The following is a 12,412-nucleotide window of genomic DNA, read 5'->3' on the forward strand; positions in this document are numbered from 1 at the left end:
GTCCTGGAGATGGATGGCAGTGATGGGTGCACAACAATGTGAATATCCTTAATGCCAATGAACATAAAAACTGCTAAAATACAGCGGTATCAACAATAGCCAAATCATGGGAAGAACCCAAATGTCCATCAACTGATGAATGGATAAAGAAGATGTGGTATATATACACAACGGCAATGAAAAAGAATGAAATCTTGCCATTTGCAACAACAACGTGGATGGAACTGGAGAGTATTATGCTAAGTGAAATCAGTCAGAGAAAGACAAAAATCATATGATTTCACTCATAGGTGGAATTTAAGAAACTTAACAGATGACCATAGGGGAAGAGAAGGAAAAATAAGATAAAAAACAGAGAGGGAAGCAAACCATAGCAGATTCTTAAATACAGAGAGTAAACTGAGGGTTCCTGGAGGGGAAGTGGGGGATGGGTTCGTGATGGGCATTAAGGAGGGCACTTGTTGTGATGAGCACTGGATGTCATATGTAAGGGATGAATCACGGGGTTCTACTCCTGAAGCCAAGACTACATTGTAGGTTAACTAACTCAAATTTGAATTAAAAAAAAAAAAACTTGGGGTGCCTGAGTGGCTGAGTCGGTTGAGCGCTGACTTCAGTTCAGGTCATGATCTGGTGGTTTCTGAGTTCAAGCCCCACATCGGGCTCTGTGCTGACAGCTCAGAGACTGGAGCTTGCTTCGGATTGTGTCACCCTCTCTCTCTGCCCCTCCCCCACTCCTGTTCTGTTTTCTCTCTCTCAAAAATAAACATTAAAAAAATCTTAAGCAAATTAAAAAACTGCTAAAATAGTGAGTTTTATGTTATGTATATTTTGCCACAATAAAAATGGACATGCTACATGAATCCATTTTAATAAAGTTCAAAAACAAGAAAACTAAACTACAGTGAAAAGAGGTGAGAACAATGGTTACCTCTGGGGGGGGGTGCTAATGCCTAGGAAGACGTGGGAAGAAGCTTTCTGGGTGCTGGAAATATTGTTTTTTGATTTGGGTGGTTACACAGGTGCATAAGCAAACATTCATCACACTGTATGCTTAAGATGTATGTACTTTAGTTTCCAAATGCCAGTCCAGTCCCAAGTTTATTTGCATGTGATCTGATTTACCCGCATTAGCATTATCAAGAATGTAATGGCAATGGAAAAGAAAAATCCACCAAAAGTGTGTAGTCAGAGAAGGCTTCAGGGAAGAGGTGAGATGTGGGCCAAATACTCAAGGATGAATGGCAGATAGAGAGAGGAAGGGAATTCTGGACACTGGAAGAGCATGCCCATGGGCAGTGAGGAGCAAGCGTGTATAGAGTGTGCTGGATACTACAAGCTGCAGGTGGTCACTGGCCAGAGAGAAGGGCTGGAGTGATAAGTGGGAGCCCCATCCCAACATGTCTGGGAAACCCTATCAGCAGTTTGGACTGTACACACGCTAGGCAGATGTCAGAGGAAGTTAAGTAAGAGAGACACAAGATAGATCCATGACAGGATGATGACCTGGATAGAGGAACAGAGACCCCCCCCCAAGGCTCTTGTAATAATGGCCAGGCCCCAGACGACAGGTTTGACCCAGACAATAGGAATGGGGTCATAAGAGATGAAGGAGGCAGAACTCCCTACCTGGTTGTAATGGAGGAGGGAAAGGAGAAGGCTGGTAAGTCTGTTGACTCTAAGCCTTTTTGACTGGTGATCCTCATAACACAAGGGTGAAGACCAAACTACCCTACCCCCTCCCTCCTGATCCAGCAGTGGAGGATCACAGTAGCTCAAGAGTTGGAAAGCACCAGTCGGATTTCCTAGTGTACCATCTCACAGACAAGCAACTAAGGTCTTCTCATGGGCCCACACCTGAGGCCACAGTTTGTAAAGAACAAGCTGGAATGAGAGAGCTGAGGCTTATCTGCTTTGGTGAGTATGTCCTAAAGAAGAGGGAACAAGACTCATTTGGCTGTGGTGCCCAATGCCCTCCAAATGCCCTCACCAACCTTACCTTCCACCACAGGGTTCTCTGGCCTAGGCTAATAGTTTCAGTCTCTGCCAATCTGTCACCAGAAAAGTTCTCCCCACAGCCCAACCAAATCCTGTACAGCTAATGGTTTCATCAAATGGTTTGGTAATGCCTTGTAAGTCAATCCAATTTATCCTCCAACCAAGTTGTGCAACCAAAACTGAGGCAGGGACAGAGAGGAGTTGGCTGACCATGGGCACCCCAGGGCCACCAGGAGCCAGACATAAGTCTTGGCTAGTAGATTCCATCAAGGACCTACAGATCTGATATGAACAACAGAGATAACTGCTGGGTTCTGTTCTTGATGGCCTGTGCACATCTGAGAGTGGCTGAACGACAAGGGCCAAATATCAGAACTTGTAGAGGAGAAACCAAGAATAGGTGGGTTTGAATTAACTTGTTTGAGGCCTAAAACTTATTCCTAATTTCTGATCCTAATCTGGCAAGGTTAGTCAACAGTTTGTTAACTGTACAGTCCAATTCGAGAGAGAGTCACTACCATGTGTGTCTATTTAAATTTAAATTAAAAGGGTGCCTGGGTAGCTCTGTAAGTTGAATGTCTGACTCTTGATTTTAGCTCAGGTCATGATCTCAAGGTTCGGGAGACTGGGCCCCACACTGGGCTCTGCACTGACAGTGTGGAACCTGCTTGGAATTGTCTCTCTGTTCTCTCTTTGTCCCTCCTCTGCTCATGCTCCTCTCTCTCTCAAAATAAATACATTAAACTTAAGAAATGTATTAAATTTAAATTATCTAAAATCAAATACAATTAAAAACTCAGTTCCTCAGGGCTCCATAGCCACATGATGACTGGTGGCTATCATATGGAACAGACATAGAACGTTTCCATCCTCCCGGAAACTTCTACTAGCGCTGGTCCTCATGCATGGTATCTCCTGCTTGAATTGGTCTGATTATAAGAGGTATTCACGCTGAAATCATCTTTACACACCAAAGTGGAAAGAATCCTTTTAATTTTTAACTAATGAAGATGAAATTAGGTATCAAAAAGGACATTCAGCACTCCTTAGTAGAAAGGCACCAATCAAAGGTCCTTCAGTCAAAACTGAGAGGAAGTAAAAAAATAACTAAGAAAAATGAAAGCTAACAGGGTACAGTGAAACAGTCCACATTCTGCTCTCTTAACTGTTCTTCTATACAAAGAGCTAATCTCATTCCAGAAGATTAGGAATATGTGGAAATTAATGGACCATTAATAAGCAGCAATTATTCTTTAGAAATAATTCATGACTGACAAAAACAAAATCAAATGAAGTAGAAATTTAGGTGGGTGAGAAGGGAAAAAGAGGAGAGCAGAGACATGTTTTGCAGTAATAAGACTGCGATCAGAATCAGTAGTTTTGTAAAGAGAGTTTTTAGTCTGAGGATGTAACTAAAACAGCTTAAATAATATTGGTTACCTAGCTAATGAAAATGATCACCTAAATTTTGTTCATAACACATACCTCCACTGGGAAGATAATTGATAATTATCCAAGTGGAAGTAAAGCTTCTACTGAAGGCTGTCATAATATTTCACCACCAACTGTCCCCCTTGACTGGGGCTCAAGAGAACCCAACACACACAATTAAGATAGAAAAGAGCAAAAACTCACACTACTTCCATGCACAAGGATGGTTCCTTCTAGCAAGCAGAATGCATGCCTGGGTGCTCATGAAAGAGGACAGGAATCTTGAGGGTAGGGGGTAAAAAATAAGTCCAAGAGAATCCTGTTTTGTCTAGTTTACAATTCAGATGGTTGTTTCAAGTTAAGGGCACATATTAAGGTGCTGTTGTGAAACGGGTACAAAGCACTGCTTAATTAAGGGCTTTAGGTGCCTGGTAAAAGACACACGCTACAGGGGCATTTCCTGCTCTGTACTTATTAATTTCAGGTATTCATTTATGCCCTCTTTCTCTTTCTCCTTCTGCTTATATAAAATAGAGCAGAAATAAATATAAAAAGTGAGTGAGAAAAAGGAAAACAAGAGTAAAGGTAGAAAAATGGAGCTAAGAATAAAGTTACATAGGGCTCTGTGTTGACAGTGTGTAGCCTGCTTGGGATTCTCTCTCTCCTTCTCTCTGTCCCTCCTCTGCTCACATGTTCTCTCCGCCCACCCCACCCCCCCGCCACCTCAAAATAATAAACATTTTTAAAAAAACAAGAAGGAAGCTTATCCAATATACCTACCACAGCAACTGGGGTTCCACACTGGTAGACTTGCTAAGCCAATAGTTAATTCTTAAAGACTTGGTGTCAAAGGTAGACAAAGACCAACTGCTCAAGAGGAAGACAACTCAGCCTGGGCAAGGACTTGTCCCACAGGCCCTGCAAGTGAATGCTGGCTAACTGGCTTTGCCCAACTAAGTCCCTTTATAACCAGTGCCAGCTCTCTCACATAATCAAACCCAGGACACAGGAGGTGGGACCAGCCCAAGAATTCACTGGAACTACCCAAAAATGTGGTGCCCAGAGTCTGTCCTGTGAACCAGCAGGAACTTGTTGCTCATCAACAGTTTCTGTAAACAAGTGCTAGGAAGGTACAATACCAACTCTGGGGGGAAATGACCAGATCTGACCTCACAGAACCCATCCCAATGCAGCTCAGCAAATCCCACCCAGCAGAGAGGATTCCCCACTTGACCCCAACACTGAACCTCGGAGACCCTGAGCCAGTAACACTGCTGTCTCCTCCCACCTTTCTATCAATATTATACCACACTTTCCATGGATAACAGCTCAACAATTACCACAAAGTCAAGCTTACCCTCTTTCCACAGCCTGTCAAGTCCCCATGACGACAATCTGTGTGAGGACCTTACCACTTGCCCACACTGGGGAATGCAAAAGCAACTTCTTCCTTCAAGAGCCTGGGGATCAAGCCTGTTTGGCCTCATTGTAGGGGAGACCATTTGTATCAAAGTATCTTCCCATTTCCACTAAGCCCTCCCCTGCTGGACTGAATACCACAGCACATATTCTGCTCTTCATACCACCCTCGACAGCACTCAATACCACCATGCCCTATGGGACCGTGGTCTCATTCCTAGACCAAAAGAACTTTCTGCCATGATGGAAATGTTCGACATCAGTGACTGCTGTCTAATATGCTAGCAACTAACCAAAGTTGCTTACTGAGCACTTGAAATGTGACTAGTCCAAATGAAGATGTCCTGGAAGTACACAATATATACTGGTTTTGGAAGACTCAGTGCAAAGAACAGATTGTGAAATTTCCTATTAATAATTCTTTATATTAATTACATGTTGAAATGATATTTTGGTTATACTAGGTTAAATAAATAGTTTTATATTAATTTCACCTGTTTATTTTTCCTTTTTTAAATGTAGCTATTAGAAAATTTAGGATTACATGTGTGGCTAGCATTCTATTTGTATTAACCAGCACCAACCTATACTACTTAGTATTTTTCTTTAAAATAAGTTTTCATTTTCTACTCATTCTGAAAATATTCATGAAATTACAGTTTGATTAAAGTTTGATGTACTGGTTGCATTTTTACAATAAAGTTTTTAAAATCCACAGAACTATTAGCCTAAAATAGAAAAGATAAATTTATCCACAAGTAACCTAAAATCCTCTTGTGTACCATACCCTTTGGGAAATGCTGGCCCAGGGCAGAGCTACTGAGTGTGGCCTGTGGACCGGTGCCAGTCTTCCTACTGTTTGTCATCACTCACAATAAGGACATAAATTGAGAGCATGTATTTAGAAACATTGAGAGCAGTGTGACAGTGTAATCTAATATCCACTGACGTCTTGGAATCTAATATCTAATCTAATATTAAAAATCAGGAGTTGTATTTTCCATGTTTTTTTTAATTTTTCTAGTAAATCTTTTTTATTGTATTTTACCAAGATATTAGTCAATAACAGATTGGAAATTAGGGAAAAAAACCCAACCAAACTGGTTGCCAAAATTAGTTAGAGATACACTGGCTTAGAGTATAAGAGAATCTTCCATGGGCCTTCCAGAGTGATGACCAAAGAACTGCAATCCTAAGTAACATCCAACAGTGTCCAAATAGAAGTATACTAAGGAGATATTCCAGAGCCCTACAATAAAGGCCGGCACAGGAAGAGTGGGGAGTTAATACCTGGGGAACTAGAAATCCTGTTAAATGAAACCTCTCCTCCTCTAAGCATTTTAACTAATAAAATTTTTACTATAATTCTAAGAAACGTGGGTCCTCATTACCATTGGGGAGAAAACTTGTGTACCAAGGAAAAGGCACACAAAAGCCTTAAAAAAATATGGACCAATAGCACTGAGCTAGATCTCAAGAGGGGTGCAGAAGATGTGAGAGGCATGGTCCACATGCTAAAGGAGTTTGTTATAATCTATCTGGAAAGGCACAATGGCATGAAGGTTAAGAATACTTAACTCTGGAGTCAAACATAGTGGCTTGCCACTTACCGTATGACCTTGAGCAAATTACTTAACCTCTCTTAACATTCAAAGTACTTACCTGTTGCAGTAGAGAATCTCCAAAAATGGAGATTCCTCCTCTCCCAGTAGGCGCTTGCCACTCCTCACATCAAGAAGTAGAGTCTATTTCCCCTCCCCTTCAATCTGGGCTGGCCTTGTGACTTGCTTTGACCACTGGATGCAGCAAAAGGGACATTCTGGGACTTTCAAGCCCAGGCCTTAAGACAACTGGCAACTTCTGCTTCCTCACTCTTGACACACAGCTGCTTCGCTGTGAGAAGCCCAGGAAAGACTCCCTGTGATTAGACACCTGGCCCATGACAGACCATGTTGGACACTTCAAGCCCAAGCGAACTCTCAGCTGACTGTGACTCCAGCTGACACCACACAGAACAGAACCACTCAAATGAGTCCGACTAACCTCCAGAATCATGAGAAATATTAAGTTTGGAGCGGTCTGTTACAAAGCAATAGAGAATTTAAACATCTCTAAAATGAGGATAAAAACAGGAAAAAAAAGTATAAAGAGTGGATGTGAGGAATAAAGTAAAATAAGGTATGACAAGTGCTTATAATGGTGCTTGGCACAGAAGCTGCTCAACAATTGCCAGCTGTTACCATTTGAGGAGCTAAAATGAACACACATATGCGCAGTGTGTAACTGCAGGCTGTCTGGGAGGCTACATACAGGTTCTGCCGCCTTTCAGGCCCCGGAAAGTAGAATGCATAGTTGAAAAGGCAAGGCTTTGTGGTGAAATCAAGTACTGGACACCTGAAAGATGGAGAGTACAGAATAATGATTTCTAAAACTCTGACACATGGAGACCTACCCATGAACTGCTGGGCAAGAATATGTGTATGCTCCAAAGGCTGAAGACCACCACGGCAGAACCCCAGAGGTCTCTACAGAGACAGGGTAGATGGGTGGCTGCCAGTGCTTAGGGGGCAGGTGGCAAGGGATAATATGGAATGACTGCTAATTGGTATGGGGCTTCTCTGCGGAATGATGAAAATGTTCTAAAATTGATTGTGGTAATGAGTGCACAACTTTGTGAAAATACTGAAAACCAGTGAATTGTGCATTTTAATTTTTTTTAATGTTTATTTTGGGGGGGGGGGAGAGAGAGAGAGAGAGAGAGAGAGAGAGAGAGAGAGAGAGAGAGAGAGAGAGACAGGCAGACAGAGTGCAAGCAGGGGAGGAGCAGAGAGAGAAGGAGACAGAATCCGAAACAGGCTCCAGGCTCCGAGCTGTCAGCAGAGCCGGACGCGGGCCTCGAATTCAGGAACTGTAAGATCATGACCTGAGCTGAAGTCAGATGCCTAATGGACTGAGCCACCCAGGTGCCCCGAATTGTGCATTTTAAATGGGTGAATGTATAGTATATAAATGTTGTCTCACTGAAGTTATTACTACGTAGTAAAGAGGAGGGTAAAATGAAGAGGGTGTAAATGACAAAAGACCAAGAAGCATTCCATAGGGTTGTCTGGGGCTAAAAGATGCCAGCCTATTTGGGATTAAAAGGAAAAGCAGGGGCGGCTAGGGGGCTCAGCTGGTTGAGCATCCGACATCTTCTCAGGTCATGATGTCACAGTTTGTGAGTTCAAGCCCTGTATCGGGCTTGCTGCTATCAGCTGAGAGCCCGCTTCAGATCTTCCGTTCCCGTCTCTGTCCCTCCCCAGCTTCTGCTCACGATCTCTCAAAAATAAATGAAACATTTAAAAAAAATTTTTTTTCAAAAAGAGGAAAATCAGGTATTTTCAGATAGTGAATGAACCCAGTGCCAGCTAGGAGCTGTTTACCCTGGGGACAGACTCTGCCATTCCAAAGGATCATGTGGCATGACTGCTTGAAAGCTGTGTAGCTCACTCATACCTGTCTCCCTTTGGCTTAAGCCACAACCTGAGCTCTGCTAATCATGGGGCTTTTAAAAAGAGGAAAACTTCTTAAGCAAAAATGCTTCCTGACAGGAAAGGAGATTAAGGCCTTCATTCAGACAGACCTCAGAGGTGGATGAGTTCTGCACCCTAACTTTATCCCGATGTAGGGCAGGAAATGGAAGACATGCAAGTGGAAGGACAATGAGGAACCTCATCTTTCCTCACAGCAATGCTCTCTTTATTAAGGAACAGTGGGCAAACGAGTTCAACTCAATAAACAATATTCACCAATCAAATGCACCAGAAAACTCAACGGGCCCTTAGAAAATATGCTCTGTAACTCCACTATGACGGGGCGCCTGGCTGGCTTAGTCAGTAGAGCATGTGACTCTTGATCTCGGGGTTATGAGTTCAAGGCCCCTGTTGGGTATAGAGATTACTTAAAAATAAAATCTTTAAAAAAATCCACTATCACAAACCCCACCAACACACTTCTTTAATCTAACTCATGAATATTTACTGAGCTCTCAACCCAGTATAGCTGTTTCTAGCATAATGCAATTGTTAAACATCAGTTATAGATCTACTGCGTGCAGAAACTCTGAAAAGGGGTAGCATGACCATGCAGCCATCCTCTGTACGAGGTGGCACTGAAAGAGGCACCTATAACCTAGATCCGGGCCTTGCTCTCAAGCAATGATATAATGGGAAATAACTGCTAACTACCTTGAGTACGTATGTGTGTCAGGCACTGCTGTACAGATACTAGTTCCTCTGTCCTCAGAGCACTGCTTCTATCTCCCCATAGAAATCCATTTCTAAGTCCATTTTAAAGATGAGAAAACTGAAGCTAAAGATGTCAAATGACTTCCCTGAGTTGAGACCACAGGAAAGTGGTGAGGTGACATTCACACCCAGGCATTCTGGAACTCAATCTCCTTAGCTTCAGCAACGGCAGAAGCCACCAGCACCAGGTCCTGCTTACAGTGGGCACTCAAAGAACATCTGCTGAGAGGAACTGGAAGGTTAATGTGACACAGGCAGAATAAGAGTGCTTCACTGGAGATGCTGCAGGCACAGACAAGAGGAAGTTCCTTAATTCTCACTGAGAGGAGCCTAGAGAAGGTGAATCCTGGAAAGGGAAAAAAGAAAAGGGGGGCAGTTCAGGCTGAGCGAAGCACAGACCCTGTGTGACACTGAAGCAGTCTGACAGCTGAGATCCAGTGATTCTATCTGCTGGCTAAAGGTATCTAAGCAGATCCAAGCAACAGGCGCTTGCTCGTTGTTAGTTATATGGTACATATAACACAAGCAACTAGAAGGAACCGTTTATTTGGTGACTTTCATCCTGGCAGTAAATAAAAGGAAAGAAAGCAAGCATCACTGCTGGATAATGGGAACACGCATAGGATTTCAATTTTGGAAGAACCTATCATTGAAAGAAACAACCAGAGGTATTCCTGTGCCACCTTCTACAACAGCTCCTAGAAAAACCACTCACCAACTCATAACCCCCAAATGGGCAGGTGAATCTCATTAGGAATGGATCCCAAATGATGAGGCCTCTGGGCAACCAAGAATGATCTGTATCCAGGATGGATTATAATAAAACCTCAACAATCAAGATTTTTCTGAGGATGGCATTATTTTTCTAAGTACCTAGCCTCACCAAGCCTTTGAAAGAACAAACCATCGTACTACCTGGTACCTAAATGGTACACTCCACAATTTTTCCACAACAACCATGATACATGTAAGTGTAATGTTTTAAACCTTCACACGTCTTTTCTCCATGGTTCCAATTCCAAATAAAGGGAAACAGCTTTAAGCTAATCTTAATATCAGTAGAGAGTGCATTAAAATAGTTCTATAATAAAGTTTCCTACTAGAACTTAGTAAGAATGCCTCCTTAAGTTCCTTCAAAAAATTTAAATCCCACAGATAAACTGCAAGCACAACCATAGCATTTCCGTGCCTTTAAAACATGGAAATAACCTATTATTTAAATTCCCAATTTAAACTGTGAGCTTCAACAACCTTTCCAATATTTTCTTCCACGAGGTCTCCCTCCCCAAGGCTGATTCTGATGGGTAGGTGGGTTGGTGGGTTGTGGGTGCTTCCCGAGCAGACACATCTGAGTTTCTCAAATTAAGCAAAAAGGATGAAAACAGAAGTATACATATTTATAGTATTTATAACACTAACCTGTGATATTTGTTAAATTCTGCCTTTAAAAAATGCATGTTGAAAACGCAAATTGGGGAAGATTTAAGCCACCACCTCCTTCTGTGAATGATGCAAATGAAGGCCCAATCAGAAAATATCTCCCACCCACCATGAAAAGCATGTTTTAAGTGACTAAAGAACATTTCCCCTGACTTCTTTGCCTTCCTTGGTTCACCTCATAAAAAATACTCATATCTTCACTATGTGATAATTCTTCTAGCCACATACTTACGATCTGTGCGCTTTTGTGGTATGCATGTTCCACTACAGTAAAAAAGATGTTTTAAAAATAGGTCACATTAACTTAAAAAAAAAAGGTGTTGCCGGGAAAAACAGCATGAAATCGGTTTCCACGTTGCTTACACCCCCGCACTACCTGCAACCACTTCACAGAACGTCAGAAGACATGAGACCTGCTTATCTAAAATTCTACCAAATGTCCTCAAAATCTCCCCCTGCTTCGCTCATTTTGGGGCAACCAGTCCGGAGAACAGCCGTCCACAGCTCCTAGCAGTTGCAGCCTCGCGGGCTGGGAGATGCAGTGGTCGCACTGCCACTTGAGGGGGCCTGCGGCCCCACCAGACCCCTGGACAACGCACCCGAGGCCTGCGGGAGCGCCTGCGGGTGCCAGGGGAAACCGGCCTGGGGCTCGGGCTCCGTTCGCCGCCTGCCAGTGGGTGACGTACCGGTTCTGCCCCCGGGATGCCGCGAAGCACGAAAGCCGGCCACCTTCGCGGCGGGCTGCAGCTGCCGCTTGCGCGCATTTCCCAAGACGCACAGTGGGCGGGCGCGCAGGCCCCGGAGACCCCCCAGAGCCCGCTCGGCCTGCCCCGGTGCCCCCCGCCCCCCACGCCGGCTGCTCCGCGAGGCATCCAGGCTTCCCGCAGCAAACATACTTACCACCCACCTTAAGCCACCCCCGAGTGCACTCACTCACTCACTCAGGCCACCTGAGAGGGGACCCTGCCACTGGCACCTCGAGCGACGCGGCCCTGGGTACCGCACCCAGTCGACCTGGAGCCGGGGGAAGGGCGTTTAGCCCAGCACCGCGCTGCGTCCCCGCCCCGCGCGCTCCAGAGCCGCTGCCCTGCGCGGCCCACGGCGGGTCCGCCCCGCCCCTGGGGGGACCTGAAGCCCCCACGCGTCCGCCGCACCCCAGGGGCCCTACCTGAAGGCCGGTGGTTGGGCGGCGAGGTCCGCACCGCACCCGACTCGGCCATCTTCCCAGGGAGAGGGGATCCCCGCGCAGCCCCCTCGGTCCCCGCTCCAGCCCCGCAACCACCGCCGCGCTCCATAGGGACGCGCGAACCACACAGGCGCACTGCCCCAGCCGCCGCGCCGCACCGGACCCGCGCGCGTCCGCACGCGCACGCGTCCTTCTCACACAGCTTGCGCACTCGGCGTGCACGTGCGAAGTGCGCACCGTTTCTCACGCCGCGCACGCGCACCGCGTGCACAAGCGAGGGGCACACTGACCCTCACACAACACAAGCACGCAGCATGCACATGCAACGTGCGCACTAGTTCTCACAGCATGCGCACATACCGCGCGCACGTTCGACGTGCACACCGGTCTTCACTCAGCGCGCAAGCACACCCGGTGTGTACATAGTCCTCATACGCTGCTTACATGTAGCATGCACACACCGATATAAACACACCTCCCCACACAGTGCACACACTCAAAGCCTTATACACGTAGGATAGTTTCTCAGTGCACACATCCTCACAAAGTGAAAACAGCACACACATACCATGTGCACACTTGCTCACCCAGCACGCACGTGTTCTCACACACAGTGGACACACATCCTCACACAACCTCCATATGTTCACAC

General features: G+C 45.1%; 1 protein-coding gene across 13 annotated transcripts in view; it reads right to left on the reverse strand.

Moving 5' to 3' along the window:
• MAP7D2 (MAP7 domain containing 2) overlaps positions 1-11,914 on the reverse strand; it is a 106,380-nt gene extending 94,466 nt beyond the window's left edge. For 3 of the 13 annotated variants that reach the window (XM_011291628.3, XM_019823641.3, XM_019823639.3), the window contains exon 1: positions 11,743-11,912. In XM_011291628.3, the coding sequence (XP_011289930.1) occupies positions 11,743-11,869 (127 nt within the window). In that variant the 5' untranslated portion in view covers positions 11,870-11,912. Of the gene's footprint in view, positions 1-11,481; positions 11,590-11,742 lie in introns of those variants that run through there. The other 10 variants (XM_019823651.2, XM_019823650.2, XM_019823648.2 and 7 more) reach the window with 8 other exon arrangements.
• Between the last annotated feature and the right edge of the window lie 498 nt (positions 11,915-12,412).

The sequence above is a fragment of the Felis catus genome, chromosome X (assembly GCF_018350175.1).
Source record: "Felis catus isolate Fca126 chromosome X, F.catus_Fca126_mat1.0, whole genome shotgun sequence".
Lineage (NCBI taxonomy): Eukaryota > Metazoa > Chordata > Mammalia > Carnivora > Felidae > Felis > Felis catus.